The sequence below is a fragment of the Sebastes umbrosus genome, chromosome 7, assembly GCF_015220745.1.
Source record: "Sebastes umbrosus isolate fSebUmb1 chromosome 7, fSebUmb1.pri, whole genome shotgun sequence".
Classification (NCBI taxonomy): domain Eukaryota; kingdom Metazoa; phylum Chordata; class Actinopteri; order Perciformes; family Sebastidae; genus Sebastes; species Sebastes umbrosus.
The window spans coordinates 28,688,358-28,705,951 of NC_051275.1; the positions used below are offsets into that span (position 1 = coordinate 28,688,358).

Consider the following 17,594-nt stretch of genomic DNA (forward strand, 5'->3'; position numbering starts at 1 on the left):
GTCATGTCCTGTTGTTTTTATATTGTTTTATCTGTCTATGTTTTAATTAATTCTTGTAAGGTGTCCTTGGGTGTCCAGAAAGGCGCCACCAAATAAAATGTATTATTATTATTATTATTATTAAATTAGGAAAAGTCATTAAATATGAAGCAAAAGAAATGATGTCAATCATTTATTTAGAGACGTTAAACATTGAATGGGGTCAAATTGACCCCAAAGATAATAGGAGGGTTAAGTTTGAAATTGATACAGTATTTATCACAAATTTTTCCAAGCTTTTCTCCCACTGTATTATCCTCAAATAAATGAGGGACCTGTGCTGACCTTTCTGGGCATAGACATGACGTCATGACGTCGCACGCAGTGTGTTTACTGTCTGCGCGTGGAGGGAGGGGGGCGCTAATGTCACAGATTTTTCACTGTAAACAATCTCTTCTTCACCTCCTCCTCCTCCGGGACGAGACATACTGGGGCCGCGAATACACACCGTGACATCGCTCACACTGGACTAGACTTGAGAAAACACTTCATTTTATCATCTTGACACAATCTGCGACGCTTTGAACACGAATATCCGTTATCAAAACAAGATGCTAACTAACGGTGCTAACCTTAGCACCGCAAGCTAACAGCGCTCAGGTGAAGAGGAATTGAGGATCGCTGTCATCTTGTTGTCCTGAATCGTGTGTGTGTTGTTGGACAGCTTTTAGGTAGTTACAGGTGTCAATAGGACAAGGAACAGTTAATCTAGCTCTGAGTAATAGTTGAATGGGGTGGAGTTGTCTTTAATATTGCCATAGAGGCTGTAACAACGTTAGCTCCAGTTTGGGAAGACGGTGTCAGACAAGATGGTGTTGAGAAGTTGCTGGAAGTCTCGACATAAAAACAGCTCTCCTTGTTGGATCCGACCCGGATCTGCAGCCCTGCTGGTCCTGTTCTGTGTGACCCAGTTCTTCTGCGGCAGTGTTGCGGAGACAAAGAGTGTGGTCCAGAAAGACGCAGAGTTTGATGTCACCTATAATGACTCAGTTACAAGTGAGAACCAGACCATCTATGCTTTCAATCACACTGTCTCCAGGAATAAGGTGAGTTGTACATTGTCAGACTATTTTTCTTTCACTTTTGTTTATTTGTTTATTTGTTTATTTGTTTTGCACAATTTAAGACTATACAACATAACAAAAAAATTAATGAATGAATAATATACAGTGCAGGAAGAGGCAAAAAAACAACCCACTGGGCTTATCTGAAGCCTCCACCTAGAGACAAGATTAATATAAAGAAATAATATGACTACATAATAGTGTTAACAAACAATTAGGACAAGATATATATAATAATAACAATAACAACAGAGTAAATATATCAAAAAAGACAAATTAATGTGTGTGTGTGTTACGTGGACGTATCAAAATTGAAGAAACACTGAAATGTGTCCTATATGTCTCCAGTCAGTGTAGTAATCATTTCTGGTATTGAGTTTGAGTCACTGGGTCACATTATATGCCATTATTTTCTATTAAAAATATTTATGTAAAATAAAGGAATTAAACTAAATCAAAAATAAGTCTATGTGAGACAAATTTAGTATTTTTTAAAATCATATTTTACACTAATATGGGCAAGTAAGCCTGGACATTTTTTTTCCACCCAGAGACAAGATTAATTTAAATAAATAATATGACTACATAATAGTGATAACAAACAATTAGGACAAGATATATAGAATAACAACAATAACAATATAGTAAATATATCAAAAAAGACAAGTGTATGGTTAGTGTTTGTGAGGAGGATATTGATTTAAATATTTATAATGACTTCTGGGCAATCGTAACCAAACAACATTGTGAGTGGGAAAAAATAAAAAACATAAAAACAGATACATTGACAACATGGGGAAAAGCAATTACAAGACAGCAATTAAATGACCTTTTTAAGCGACTTTTGAAACATTTGACAGATGAACAGTTTATTGATAGATGTGAAAAGCTACTCCATCATTTGGTTCCCCTAAATCTTATCGAAAACTGACCTCTACTAGTGAGGAATCTAGGAGGATGAAGATCTAGAGATCAACAGGTTGAGTAAGAATGGACCTGAGAATTTGTTTTAAAATAGGTCTTGAACTGCTCACGAATATTCCCACCAGAAAGTATCTTATAAATAAAAACACATATTTGAGAAATATTGATATCATAAATAGTAAGAATTTGGAGTTTCTGAAATAGAGGAGCAGAGGAGATGTGTGACTCTGATCGAGTTGCAATCCTCACAAAACGTTTTTGGAGAACTAAAATTTTATGAAGGTTTGAAGGAAAAGTACTCGCCCAAACTATATTACAATATGAAAGATAGGGATATATTAGACTATAATAAAGAGTATTTTTTTTACACTTAATATGTAATATTGAGTGTTCTATGATCTTTTCTTTCTTTCTTTCTGTGGGTGCCAGTCGGAGGGAGTGCGAGTGACTGTGGATGTGTTGTCACAGGGGTTTGAGAGTCCCATCCTGTTTGTGGTCAGACAGAAGCAAGCCGTGCTGTCTTTTCAAATCCCTCTCATTTTAAGAGGCCTGTGAGTATCCACACTTTATGTACACTATTTGCATATAAGACTCATCTAGAAGCATGAAAAAAATGTGCTCTTTTGTTCGTTCACTCTTTTAAACCCACCATTATTTATCTTTTTTAAACTTTTTATTTATTGACTCACTCAGGCCAAACACATACTCTGTTCTCCAATATACAAAATATTTTCGTCATGCAGTATCAGTGAGTAAGCCTGAGAACATCCCATAACATAGTCATAGATCCAAAAGCGATATTTTTTATGAGGGGAAAGAAAAGAGAAAAAAAAGGAGAAGATGAATAAATAAGAGGAAGAAAAGAAAGAAAAAATGTAGAGAATCTCCGTAGAGAATTAGAAAGAAAAGGTAACACGTTAGCCGTAGGTACAGATTAAGCTGTATGTCATGACATTTTGTCACAATGTCTGAACTGAGCAAAGTCTCCCGTCTCTATACTCAGTTTCTATACGAGGCCTTTATGTATGTTCTTGTAACTAACTGTACACATGCAGATGGTACAGAAAGTAATAATCCAAGGTTCCTCTGAGGGAGTGTCTGGCTGTTGCTGCTGTTTTTCCCCGACAGTAGATAGTAGTTATGACCTCATGTCTTGCGATTAAGCTAATGTTCTTGTTCGGTGTAGAGAGCTGCGTGTGTACTTAATAAGAGAAGGAAGATCTGTAAATGCTAGCTGAGATCTGAGATCCAGTGTCAGGATTATTCCAGGAGGTGCTGCATTTTAGGAATGTCTCTTTTTTGGAGATGTAATAGTTGTATGTGAACATTTGCTAGAGTAGCAGTCATTATTTATCTTTGATGGAGTAATTACTAAGGCCAGTTGTTGATGTACATTGTGGGGAGGAAACAACAAAATCTACAGCCTGTGATACGCTCTGGATTAAGTCTGCCCCCTCTTAGTCGATTAGTCAATTTATCTGTAGTTTTGGTCTCAGTCGACTAAGATTTCTTTAGTCGATGAGTCATTTTTATGCTTTTTTCCTGCTAAATAACTTATTTCCAAGAAACATATGAGCACATCTCTGGTAAACACAAGATTTAAAGTTGATTTTTATGTGGAGAAGCTCAGTTTTACAGATCAGGAGCCGTATTACAGAAACTTCTTAACTTGCAGATCCTATCGTAATTGTTTGGTAACCATGGTAATTAGGGTTAGGACCTGATTCAGGAAAAAAGCCATTACAGATGAACAGCTCCTCAACTCAAAATAGGAAGTTTCTGTAATATGGCCCCTGTCAATTAAATCAACTAATCGTATGAGTATTAGTCGACTAAGACTTTCTTTGGTCTACTACAGCTCTACTCTGGATTTATGTCAGTGTTTATAGGTCGCACGCCTTTTGTAACTTGACTTAATCAGGTGGGGTTTCATAACAGGTCAGAAGTTCAGCTGTTTATTAGCGATTGGCTAACAGCCCATCTGTGATATGATCTGTGTCTCCCACACTCCAAGGTCCTCTCTGTGGTTGTGTAACATCCGAATTACCTTGCCCAAGGTTTTCTTGCCCGTGCAGTTTCGTGGTCAGCCATGTTTTAGCAGATCAATGAACCTTGGACTTTCACTTCCTCCTCTGAGATGCATCAGTGCAGATCTGAGGAGCTCAGTTTACTGTAAATGAGCTGAAGATGGAGGTTACTTCTGTTTCATGTAGCTTCTGTCACATGCTCTCCTTAAAAGAATACACTTCACTTTTAATGTAGTAAACTCCTATTTAGGGTTGACCCCCTAATGCTTAAAATTTTCGACCGCCATAGTAATCGACCTCCAAATCAGTATTCGAATGCCTAATGTTTTGTTTTGAAGCCCAAAAAATAGTATTCGGACCAGGCCTACTTCTACTATTATATTAAAGAATCGAATATGATCATTTCCCTCATCATTACGTAACAAATCCATCTTTTTGCTTAGATTTTTCTTACTACAATCATCCATCGTGTCTCATCTATTCTGTGCAACGGAAAAGAGCTTTAACTTAATAAAAACAAAGGAAAATGTAGTTAATTGTAAAACTCTGTGTGTCTGTCTCCAGCTACCAGAGGAAGTACCCTTACAATCATGTGGGCCGGACTTTGTGCCAGCCTCCGACCCGGGCTGCCTCGGAGACGCAGTACTTCTTCGTGGACGTGTCTACCCTGTCCACCCAGGGTACAAACTACCAGCTCCGGGTCAGCCGCGTTGAAAGCTTCACCCTACAGTGAGTGACATGTGATGTGATCACACAAATAGTTGCCTGAATTCTCAGCTTAATGCATTTGCCATCAGGCTGCAGTGACCGACTATGAAGTATGTCTGACATGTTATCTTCATCTTTGATTACAGTACGGACAAGAAATTCAGTTTCACCGCGTCGCCATCCCAACCTCAGGTATTACAGCTCGATACCTAAGCTTTGTGTGCTACTTTACTACAAAGAAGTTTAGTTAGAGACAGTAGGTAGCGGACCGGATGTGAGTGGGGCTAGAGGGAACACATGACGAGAAACATGAGAGAAGTTGAGGAAAGTACAAGTAACAATGGAGGGAATTTCACATTTTACACAATTATTCATCCATGACATTTCTTTCTCCCTTTTGTCTGACAAGTTTTGCTTTTCAACACATAAAAAAAGGGAACAAACTTGTTTTTCCTTTTTGGCCTTTTGTAGCACCTGAACCGTGTAATCCATCAGGTTCTCCATCATTGTTGTCACCCAGTACTTCAGTTTTATCTACTTTTCTGTCATCACGTTGTGTTTTTTGTTGTGGAAGTTGTCACACCCTCCTACAAGCAGTATACTAGATAGCAGCGGTGGGGACTCGAGTCACAAATTGAATGACTTTAGACTCAAACAAAGATCCTTTATTTGTTTGGGAAGAGGATTTACTTGTGGGGGAAGAAACTGAACTGAACTGAACAAACTATCTACTTTCTATTTTTTGTTGTTTATTGTTGAAAACCCCCGAAAAGAGTTTTTTGTTTTTTTTTATTGAAATCTGGACTCTTTATTTTAGGTATTATTGGGACTTGCACTTGATTACCTTACACTTAATTCCCAAGATCCACTTAGTTTGAATCAATCCAATAGCATCCAATCAAGTTGCAGTGAAAACCATGAAGAACTAATGTTACGTTACTGAGTGCCAGTTACTCTGTTGTTAAAATGGCATTACATTTGGTGAAGAGTGCATTATGACTTGTTTAGGACTCGAAACTCAAAGTTTAGGACTTGGGACTTGATTTGGGACTTGAGTGCAAAGAGACTTACTTGGTACTTGCAAAGCAATGAATTAGTCCTACGTCTGCTAGATAGCGAAGAAAGACAGGAAACAGAAACATGGGTTGATCTTGTCTGAATCTGTGTTTTCTTATCCTAATCCCACTAATTACTCCCTTTCCTGAATCCTTATCTTTTTTCCCTCATCTTTCTCTTAGTACTTCAAGTATGACTTCCCGGACGGGGTGGACACTGTGATCGTCAAGGTCAACTCAGACATGACCTTTCCCTGCTCCGTTATGTCCATCCAGGACATCCAGGTACTTCATTGCAACTGTGCAAACATTGTCAATTCTAGGATGGTGGTTCTGAGGATTTTATTCCTTTTTACTCTTTATTTTTTTCATCACTGTGTTCTTTTTGATGCGATCCTGTTCATCTCTTATTCCCTCTTGCCTTAAATATTTGAATGCCTCATGTTTCTCATTTATTTTTTCTTCCTTCCTCTCTCTTTCTTTTCAGTGCCCTGTCTATGACCTTGACAACAACGTGGCCTTCATTGGGATGTACCAGACTATGACCAAAAAAGGAGCGATCACTGTGCAGGTATTGTCTGACACACGGTCACGTACATGATGCAAACCTTTGTGAGAAAGCATACAGTATAGGCTTCACAGCAGACATTTTGACTAGTCATAGTAGGAAAAGCATAAGTGTTACTATTAACACTAACGATGGCTCTGTAAATGGGGACCCGCAAGTTGGGGAAACTCTCACGAGATGGTTAAGGTTAGGCATTGATCTGTGATAGTTACGGTTAGGATAGGTCGTCAGGCAGCGAGTCTCGCGAGAGTTTTTGCAAGTTTTTGCAGATCTCAGATTAGATTTCGCAATTTGCGGGTTACCTTCTAGACACGACCATTTAAGTGTCCCAGTGAGAGTGAGCAGACTAGAACTTTTTGTAGGTTATGTTATACTTATACTGATATTAGTGTCTTGATTATAATTACTATTTTACATTTTTACTATTTTTATTTTATTATGTATTATTTATTAATTATGTTACTATTCTTTTAATTAGTTATCATTATAACTATTGTTTTATTATTTAATAATATTTATTTATTTGTAATATGTAGGTATATGGACAATAAATAAATACTGAATTATTTATTTGTATTCCTTTTTTTAATTATGTATTTATTTATTTTCTTATTTTTCACTGTTCTTTTGTTTTTTGACATTATGCTTGTTTATATATATATATATATATATATATATATATATATATATAATTTATTTTCCTTTTCTAAATTATGTATTTATTTTATTATTTGATTATTTTTGAAGAGTGTTTTTCTTGTGTCTTTTGACATTATGTTTGTTTATATGTTTATATGGAAAAGAATCATGGTAATACTGTACTATGTTTTGCTATCTTGGAAAAATGATGCTTCACAATAAAAAAAACAAAGCAGCTAAATGGAAATTCAGCCATCATTAATTTAATTATTTACACCTGTGCTTTTCCTACTGGGACATGTCAAAATGTCTTCCGATACCACACATCATATCTTCTAATGTCCCTTTATGTCATTTAGAGAAAAGATTTCCCCAGCAACAGTTTCTATGTGGTGGTCGTGGTAAAAACAGAGGACGAGGCGTGCGGCGGTCCGCTGCGCTTCTACCCGCTCCGTCCTGATGAGCTCATCGACGCCGGCAACCGCAGCAAAGTCATTGATGTGATCGTCACCCCTGCTATCAAATGTAAGTCACATGTTTATACATATGAACTGTTCTAATCCACATGGATTTATTGTACACCATAGGGCTCCTTCTAAATTGGAGTAAAAGGCATTCTTAAAATGTCTACAGTTAAAAAAAACGAACATACCTCTTAAAGTATCGTCTGGTTTGTGATTGCGTCATTGCAGTAGAAGCTTCTTTGCGGTATGTCAGCAAAATATACCATGCAACTGTGGGAAAACAAGCAGAGCAACATTTTGATTAAAGCCAGGGCTCCCAAAAGTAATGATAAAAGTTAAAGTTGGAGAAATAAATAATGCATAACTAAAAGTTTTGCATGTATGTAAGGTTCATGCTGCATATTGTTTATGTAAGCTGTTGGTAATGATGCTATATCATTTCATTATGCAGTGCAGACAAGGTCACACAGTATTAGCATGTGAATAGGCTTACAGTGTCTCTCTGTCTTCACACTCCACAGCGGAGGTTTATGTGATGGGCATGATGTTCTGTCTGGGCATCTTCCTCTCCTTCTATCTGCTCACCTTGCTCATGGCCTGTCTGGAGAACAAGCGGTAAGTAAACAACAGTTACTAACAGCATCATCCACTTCATACACATACAGGCTTGTTTCACTGCTGAGATGTTTTGCATCTGTGAATCTGAAAAGTTGAACCCCTTGTAGTGACGCACATATCTTCCTCTGTATCTCCCCTGTAGCCACAGATAATCCCCATTACAGCAGAGACAGTTTTATTAACCTTAATTGGGTTTTGTTTGGTTAAATGTTGGTTAAACTTTCATTTCTTTGATCCCAGTTCAGCCCAGGGGTGTAGATTCATGCAGCTGCACTACAAGAAGAACACTATACAGACTACAAATGATTTTAATTTGCGTGTTTCTGCAGATTGAAGAAGAGCGACGTGTTTCCGATTCCTGCTGACATGTCGCCTGCTGAGACAGGTAACCCAGCAACTAGCTAATGATGGACTGCCCCATTAGGGGCTCGTTAGAGGGTGTGTGGAGCGTACCAAGTCCTGAACCTGTACTGTAGAGTAGATGCCTTACTCAATGTTAAACTCCACTTAACATGCAGTACAATAATAATTTAACTCTTAAGCTTTTTTATGTAGAATTTAACATGTCTGTGTGTCTTTCCCTCTCTCCCTCATGCTAATGTGTGGTTCAGCCTCTCTGCTCGGGAAGAATGGAGACGGTATAACGACACTGTTACTCCTACCTTTGCACTAATTTCACTCTCACCCTGTGTTACTGGTCTGCAGATGCTCTGCTCTGCTTGCATTAGCTCACATGCTATTACTCTCTTGCCATATAAACAGCGTTCATAGAGGGGACGAGGAAGAGATGTGATTGACTTTAGTGCTTAATGGACTGTGCATTAACATAAACACGGCACTGTTCCAAGACTTAAAGAGGACCTATTATGCTTTTGTGCTTTTCCCCTTTCCTTTAGTGTGTTATACAGTTTTTTGTGCATGTAAAAGGTCTGCAAAGTTACAATGCCCAACGTCCTGAAGTCCCGCCTTTTCTTCCGTAACGTGGTGATGTCACCAAGTAACATTTTTCTGTAATGGCTAGTTTGGCACGCCCTCAAACAAAGCTAGTTAGAGCGGAGCTGGAGCAGAGTCCAAAGAGTTTGGTTCGGTTGACCAATCACAGCAGAGTGGGCAAGCTGACCAATCAGTGCAGACTGGGCTTTTCGGCAGGGCGGAGCAGGAGCTCAAATAGAGCGTTTCAGACAGAGAGGTGCTGCAGCACAGCCGGTATAAGAAAAAAAAAAGCATTTTTTGAACAAGCATTTTTAAAGCATGTAAACATGTTCTAGTAGAAATCCAAAATACAAGTATGCACCTGAAAATAAGCATAGTAGGTCCTCTTTAAGCTTTTATGGCTTACGTCACAGAGATACACATGACTCACCTGGGTCATTAGGTAGAGCTAAACACAAAGCACCGCTACCATCCTGTTATCTGGCCTGTATTTGTCACAGTGATAGCCTTCTATTTCTCCTCACAGCTATACTTTCTGTTGGCTGAAGAAACACAGAGAGTATAGTCAACAATCTTAACGACACAATAGACAAACAAAAGCATAAAATAGAAGTTGTTCATAAAGAAATACTGGAGCTAATCATTGAGATAAATGTGGTTCTTCAGTTCGAGACTACCTCTCAGTGTGTATCTGTCTGTTCTCTGCAGGGTGATGCTGACATGATTTGATTTTAAAACCGCAGGACGCGTACCGTTTTTTCAAACAGTTCACTCTCACTGCAGCAGTCACCTCTCTTCAATAACAACCAGCCTCTGCTGCACCATCCTGAACTCACATTTCTCACTAAAACTGTTTATTCAAATGTGTTTTTGAGTCTGAAAAAAAGCCTGGATCCCTGCATGTGTTGTTGCCTTCCTTCACCCCTCTGTGTTCATGTACTAACAGTTCAGCTGCAGTGGTGCTTTAGTGTGCAGCGTAAGATACTAATAGGGATGGGACGATATAGGATTTTATCACGGATCACAATTAAAAAACACAAAAAGTTGATCGTGGTGAATTTCCATTATCGGGATAATCATGAATATTGTCACGAGTGACTTGAAAAAGCTGTCTAGCTCTCTATCATGGTAGAGAAGTGAAAATTAATTTAAAAAATATCATGTAAGACAGCTCAGACTCACACAATGTTGCTGTTTTTTTTATTTATTTATCCTTTGTTTATGCAGGGGGACCTTATGATTTATGATTACCTTTTTTAAGATTGTTTGTTTTTCACTAAAAAAAGTATAACATTTTTTTTTTTCTTAACAAATCGTAAGGTAAAGTGTTTCCAGTATGCTTTAGTGCCAGTTTTAAGCATATTTTGATGATTACCGGGATCGTGAATCTCAATTACTTTAGGCAGGATAATCGTGATATGAGATTTTCATATCGTCCCATGCTTATAGATACTAACGAGTGTTGGTTGTAGTGGTGCTCTTCTCTGTATGTGCATTTTGTTAGTCATTTGGGGGTTTTAAATGTGTGTGTGTGTGTGTGTGTGTGTGTGTGTGTGTGTGTGTGTGTGTGTGTGTGTGTCTCCGTCTCCACAGGCAAAACTCCAGCCTCACCATATGAATACGGCTCCTTTGGTGAGTTTTGGACGCTTCTGGTTCTGGTCGTGTCTTTGTTTGTGTGGAGATCGAGATAAACAACTCTTTGTTTTTTTTCTCCAGCTGACAACGGCAGCACGCTCAGCTCAGAGGCCGTCACTGACAGCGCCACTTCAACTGACAACAACTATGGATACATGGGTATGGACACAAACACACTCCACTGGTTCACCTCTGTCATGTTGCAGTATGTTTCCACAGGCCGGCCTGCAGTTCACTTCCTGCGAGCAGCTCTGTTTCCCTCACTGGTTTCCTGTGTGTCTTTTCTGTTCATCAGGACAGGAGCCTTTCAAACGTCGCCCAATCCTCAATCACCTTCACCAGATAGCCATCCGCATTGGTGACACACTGCCGCAAAAATTGGTTGAATCAGAGTTAAACCAAACCAATCAGCACTGTGTGAATCATTCATCAATGAGACTTAGACCATCTTTACACCTGGCATTAACCTGGCGTCACACCTAGCGTCTCGTATCCAGATTGTACATTTACACCTGGTATTAATGTGTGTCTCCAGTGTCCACATTGAGATCCGATTGCTCTGTCCAGCTCAAACTGCCGATCCGATCACAACCTGTCCTCAGTGCGTTTTGGGCGCATTTACACCTGTACTTTCATGTGGTCGAGCACTATCCAATCACCTTAAACACATTTTAATGCCAGGTGTAAAGGGGGTATGAGATGTTGATGCCAGGAAGTGGCCAGAGTCTAATTCTAATCTGATTAAATTGAAATGAACAGCAACAATACTGATCCGAAAATCAACAATCATTTTAATATTTCTGTTTAATACGTTTGGAAATTGCGAATACATTTGAAAAGGTGTGATGTGTTTGAACACCTTTTTATCATTGAAAAATAAAATCCTTTAAATCCAGACGTCCGTCTAATTGACCAGATTGTTCAAACCAATGAATTGAAAAGCTATTTTCTTTATTCTGCCGTGACCTCCTCCCTCCTCCCTCCTCTCTCCTCTCTCCTCTCTCCTTTCTCCTCTCTCCTCTCTCCTCTCTTCATCAGATCGATCGTTGGACAGCGTCGGGCGAAGCAGGCATGAGTCTCTGAGCTCTGTGGAGGAGGACGACTACGACACGCTGGACGACATCAACTCAGACAAAAACATCGTCCGCACCAAAGTACGCCTCGTCTCTCCGTCTCAACACACAGTCACAGTCACGATGTTTAAATGTCACCTCTCCTCGCTGTTTTTCCATCTTACCTCGATGACATGTAATAATGTTGTTTCCTTAATACAGAAATATCTATGTGTGTCTGACCTGTCCCGCAAAGACAAGAGGATCCTCAGCAAGAAATACCAAATCTACTTCTGGTGAGGACGCCGGTTAAACAAAGAAAAACACGTAAAATCAACTGCAACGATTCAATAACAAAAACTTCTCTATCATCGTAATTAATAGTGATCTTCTCTCCAGGAATATCGCTACCATCGCTGTGTTCTACGCGCTGCCAGTCGTCCAGCTGGTCATCACCTATCAGACGGTACGCTGACGAGACATAAAACTGTGATATATATAAGATATGATAACAACATGGATGTTAAACAGACTCTCTGCCCTTCAGGTGGTGAATGTTACAGGAAACCAGGACATCTGCTATTACAACTTCCTGTGTGCCCACCCTCTGGGAGATCTGAGGTTAGCACGTGTCTGAATGTATTATTATTACAACTGCAGTATGGTTACTAGATTATATACCTGTGTTTACCGTGTTGTCACACGCTGTTTGTCACACACAGTGCGTTCAACAACATCCTGAGTAACCTTGGTTACGTGCTGCTGGGACTCCTCTTCCTCCTTATCGTCCTCAAAAGAGACATCGTCCACAGTCGGGCCCTGTTCCGCAACGACCTCAACGCGCATGTAAGACACACAGACGGATAAATTAGCTCACAATGTCACCCAGCAGAGATGGTTTCTCTTTTCCTACTGTAAATAATGACTGTTGGTGTTTGAAAACTTAGCGTCAGCATGTTACTGTTTAGACACTCTTCTCTTTGCTCTTTTAACATCTTGGTGAACCACAGCCTCACGTTATTGCTTTAATAAGTCAGAAATAGGACGTATTGAAGGGAGGATACTGTCACACCCAGAGACATTTGGAATATAGAGTCAAATTGAACTTCATTGTTTAATTATTCATTCATTTTTCCTCTCTCCGACCATACAGGAGTGTGGTATCCCAAAGCACTTTGGTCTGTATTATGCGATGGGAACAGCTCTGATGATGGAGGGCTTGCTCAGCGCCTGCTACCACGTCTGTCCAAACTACACCAACTTCCAGTTTGGTAAGACTGCTGCTTGTGTTCCTACCAGAACGGCATGTGTCCTCCTTAATGTTCAGAATCACTAGCTCGACTATATGATGTAAAATGTGCATCCTCCACACAGCTTTCTGTTGTTTCTTTGAACCTGTTTGGTTGCCCAGTAAGTACGGTTCATTTGGGCTGGTGTTAAAGCGGTCAATCAAACCCTGGTCTTGACCAGACAACCGCTTCAGAGTGGATTCTGGTGCGGTCCATTTGTGGTGTGAAAGCAAACGAACAAACCAATATGTGATTTTAAGCATGATTTCAAAAGCTAAACTACCAATAAATCCATCTGCTGATGGTGAAATCTTTTTAGGAAGCGATCTTATAACGTCAGCATGTGTATTTTCCCTGATTAATAGGTCAGAAAGCTGTTAAAACTGCTGTGCTTGTATCCGACTCCGTGTACTTTGTCAGTTCATTAACTCCATTAAAAAGTGAGTGACAGCGATCCCACAGTGATACGCCTCATGCGAGTGTCCGTGCATTCTCTGACGTTCACGCCAGTCATCTGGGAGCGTGCAAAGGGGCTTTTGTGCAGTCCTGTCTCTACCATTATTCATCATAACATGCAGCCAATTAGCAGTCTAATAATACTAATAATGCTTATAATCAGTTATTAATCAAAGAACAGAAATATATGCATCAGATTTCCCCACGTGGGTCCTGATGATGCAGGATGACAACGGCTAAAACAATCCAATCAACGAGTTATAACGTCATGTTTACTCCAGTGTGAACAGGAACCGGACCAGGACTAAAATTCAACAATGTATAATTTTTTTCTCCTCGGTCCGGACCAAATGAACCCAACTAGAGTTGTGAAAGCACCCTGAGATGATGAACAACACTGTTTAATACAGTGGGATTAGAGGTTTGCCAGTTTTATCCTCTATATTGTTGATGTTTTGATGATTAAGCGGTAGCACTTTGAAGCAAAGTGGAAGGAACTGGGTTCAGTTTCCTGTCTTGTGTAGCCACATTTACTCTGTTATGGCTGTTCAGGCTGGTATGCAGAGCTCCCTCTAGTGATGAAATCTATCTTTCTTTGCAGACACCTCCTTCATGTACATGATTGCTGGACTGTGCATGTTGAAGTTGTATCAGAAGAGACACCCAGATATCAACGCAAGTGCTTACACCGCCTACGCCTGCCTGGCCGGCGTCATCTTCTTCTCTGTGCTGGGAGTGGTACGTAAACACACACATACAATCAATCAGACCACAAGGAAGACGAGGCCTGGGTGATGGGGGATGTCTAACACATACGCAAAAACACATTTCCTAAAGCCTGTGACGGTGTGTTTGCAGGTATTTGGGAAAGGAAACATGGTCTTCTGGATCGTTTTCTCCGTGATCCACATTCTGGCCACTATGCTGCTCAGCACACAGCTCTACTACATGGGCCGATGGAGGCTAGGTATGATCAGAACTCCTCTCTCACAAAGTGCATGCATCTCTTTATAGAAATCATATGATCACTTTTACAGAAAATGATCTATTTAGCTAAAAACTTACAGAAGAAATGTGTGCTGTAATGCTGCGTAGCAACGCAATTAAACTGCAAACTTTACAGTCAGAATAATATTTGCTATGTTTTACTGTATAATAATAACTGCTAATAGGAATAAGGCCATTTTAAAGTGTCAACCTTGCCATTAACTGTGTGGGTGCTGTGGATTTGAACCTCTAGTGGACTAGTGTTTGACTGCAGTTAATATTTGTCTGCATATATTTGTGTTAGACTCCGGGATCATGCGCAGGATCGTGAACGTCATCTACACAGACTGCATCAGACAGTGCAGTGGACCGATGTACATTGTGAGTAATGACCGGAAAACGGCTGCATCAACATGAGTTCACGAGGAATCATAGTATTTAAGTTACCTGCTTCTTGTAAATCCTCTCTCCCCCTCCAACAGGACCGAATGGTTCTACTCGTAATGGGGAACATAGTCAACTGGTCTCTGTAAGTAAACAGTGTCTTCTTTTACTTAACGCTAAGTAGAGACAATAGAAATAAAAAGGACTACATGATGACATCATCTTTGTGTCTGTAGAGCTGCCTACGGCCTCATAGAGAGACCCAACGACTTTGCCTCCTACCTGCTGGCCATCGCCATCTGCAACCTGCTGCTCTACTTTGCCTTTTACATCATCATGAAGGTGTGTGTTTTGTGTGTTTCCACATTTTTAAGTAGCATTTAGATTTATAAAAGAGTAGAAATGCTTTGTATATCTAAAGCTCTTTTTTGTGTGTGTGTGTGTGTTTTAGCTGCGGAGCGGTGAGAGAATCCAGTGTCTGGCGCTGGTGTGTATTCTGTTCACAGCCGTGGTGTGGGGCTTTGCACTGTATTTCTTCTTCCAGGGTCTCAGCACCTGGCAGGTCAGTAACTCACACACATATACTTAAAAGATCATTTCGGTAGTTTTCAACCTAGACCTTATTTTCCCATGTTTTTGTGTCTAACTGACAAATGGGGACAATTGAAATTAGTCCAGTATTGAGGGAGAACGCTGTAACCAGCAGCAGCAAAACAACCTGCGAGGGCAAGTGAGCAGCGTTGTAATGTTACGTCCACTAAAAGTGCTTGTTTTTGCCACCGACAGGCTCAGATTGTTATTATAAGTGTCTGACAACATTATGGAAAGGACCCTACAGAGAAATAAAACCTTTTTTCTACCTTTCTCTTGATCCAGTCTGTTTGTTATTGTGTCCAAGTCCCGGTCAAGGAGAAGTCTCGTTGTGAAATCTGAATATCCGATAGACTCTGGCTCAAATAAATCAAATTCAAAGACCTCATCCACATTGTCGAAATCATCTAAATATTCAGCCATGACATTGAAAATCTTTTAGATAACACTAAGCTACGCTTTCTCTACTCCACCATGGATGTATTCCACTATTCCATCGTTGTCTTCCGGCAACACGCCACCTCGTCAGATTTCAGAATGAGACTTCTCCTTGAACTAGACTCTTTCCATAATGTTGTCAGACACTTATAATAACAATCAGAGTTTGTCATGGCAAAAACAAAAAGCACTTTTAGTGGACGTAAATGACGGTGCCAGCTTGCCCGAATAGCACCATATTTCAGCCCGTGAGCAGCTGCTGTCTACAGCGCTCTCCCTCAATTCTGGACCAGTTTCAGATATTGTTGTTGCTATTACTCAGTTAGATACAAAAACATGGGAAAATAGAGTCCAGGTTGAAAAATTCCTAAGTTACCCTTTAAGAGTCACACAGATTCGCAGAGTCTCGCTGTATTCCTACATAATGTGGCATTAGTTTACTCACAGTGTGTGTTTCTCTCTCCTGGCACAGAAAACTCCAGCGGAGTCTCGGGAGCACAACAGAGACTGTATCCTGCTTTCATTCTTTGATGACCACGACATTTGGCACTTTCTCTCCTCCATCGCCATGTTTGGATCCTTCCTGGTATGATCATGTTTCTTGCGTGTGTTGTTTTAGTTCATTCAGACATGCGGCATACAAACTAAAAATAAAACCTTAACGTGAACAACAGCCACTACAGTAAATACTTGACAGGGCTAGCTGATTAAATATATGTGTGATATTTTAAACATAAATTAAAATATATTGTTGTAATGGGAACTATCAAACTGTGTACTCACCCCTCATCTCTTTCGTTCCCTCCAGGTCCTCCTGTACATGGACGACGACCTCGACACCGTCCAGAGAGACAAGATCTTCGCCTTCTAGATACGTCAGATCTTCTGTGATGAGCTCAGCTCTTCCTCTCTGCCTTATCGTCGCTCTCCGTTTGCATCTCCTTCGTGTCCTGAACAAGCACAGCCAGTAGCCTGTTTTTCCCCAGGCTGTACAACGGGCACCAGCGAATCAGCCAGTCAGGGAAGGGCAGCAGCCCCTTCCCTCCACCTGTATGGACACTAATGTGCCAATGAAGAGCCTGAGTCTGACGTTGAGTGACGCTGAAGTGTTTTTGTCCTCTCGCTGCCATCATCAATGTAACTGTTGTAATCGATGTTTACTTCCTGCTGACGAAGATGATAACAATGTACACACTTGCTAAGAGAAAACTATCCAAATTAACTTATTTTATACTGTCCGCATTATATTTGACCTTCGCGTCAGCAATGCATTTTGAAATGACTGTTTGTATGCTGTTTATATGCTGTGTGTGTGTGTGTGTGTGTGTGTTTGTACAGGTGTGCGTGTGTTTACATAAATGTGAGAACATGTCCAGTCTGTCGGTGGCCTTTTAATGTTCTAATCATGTTCGTCACATACTGTGCTCTGATTGGTCAGATCTTGAAGCTAGCCGTCCTTCTCATTGGAGAATATTAATAATACTAATAATGATGATGATGATGATTGTATTTACTTCTCGACTGCCCTCAAGTCTGAATGCGAAGGTATTTTTTGCACTGTATTGTATGACAAAAAAACAGATTTTAATGTTAAACATTGCAATGAGCGGTTACTGAATAAAGGTCTCATTTCCAGATACTTTATTTGGCTGTTCTCTCTGTATGTTCTGATGTAATGGGGACTCCCGTCTTTAAACCTGATCTTCTGTAATCTATGAACATC

At 40.0% G+C, this 17,594-nt stretch overlaps 1 protein-coding gene across 4 annotated transcripts; it reads left to right on the forward strand.

The window, feature by feature from the left end:
- Nucleotides 1-386: 386 nt before the first annotated feature.
- Nucleotides 387-17,515, forward strand: sidt2 (SID1 transmembrane family, member 2). Of its 4 annotated transcripts, XM_037774888.1 has the most exons (27): nt 387-1,085; nt 2,457-2,578; nt 4,619-4,783; nt 4,909-4,954; nt 6,001-6,102; nt 6,305-6,388; nt 7,384-7,549; nt 8,010-8,103; nt 8,436-8,491; nt 8,718-8,744; nt 10,633-10,671; nt 10,756-10,833; nt 10,970-11,032; nt 11,713-11,828; nt 11,949-12,022; nt 12,126-12,192; nt 12,274-12,347; nt 12,449-12,572; nt 12,880-12,997; nt 14,073-14,209; nt 14,330-14,438; nt 14,763-14,839; nt 14,941-14,987; nt 15,079-15,184; nt 15,294-15,404; nt 16,344-16,457; nt 16,680-17,515. In XM_037774888.1, the coding sequence occupies exons 1-27, from the start codon at nt 849-851 to the stop codon at nt 16,740-16,742; spliced, it is 2,616 nt and encodes an 871-aa protein (XP_037630816.1). In that variant the 5' UTR covers nt 387-848; the 3' UTR covers nt 16,743-17,515. The 4 variants fall into 4 exon arrangements, with proteins under 4 accessions (XP_037630816.1, XP_037630817.1, XP_037630820.1 ...); XM_037774889.1 differs by lacking the exon at nt 8,718-8,744; XM_037774891.1 differs by lacking the exon at nt 10,970-11,032 and having other exon boundaries at nt 849-1,085.
- Nucleotides 17,516-17,594: the final 79 nt, after the last annotated feature.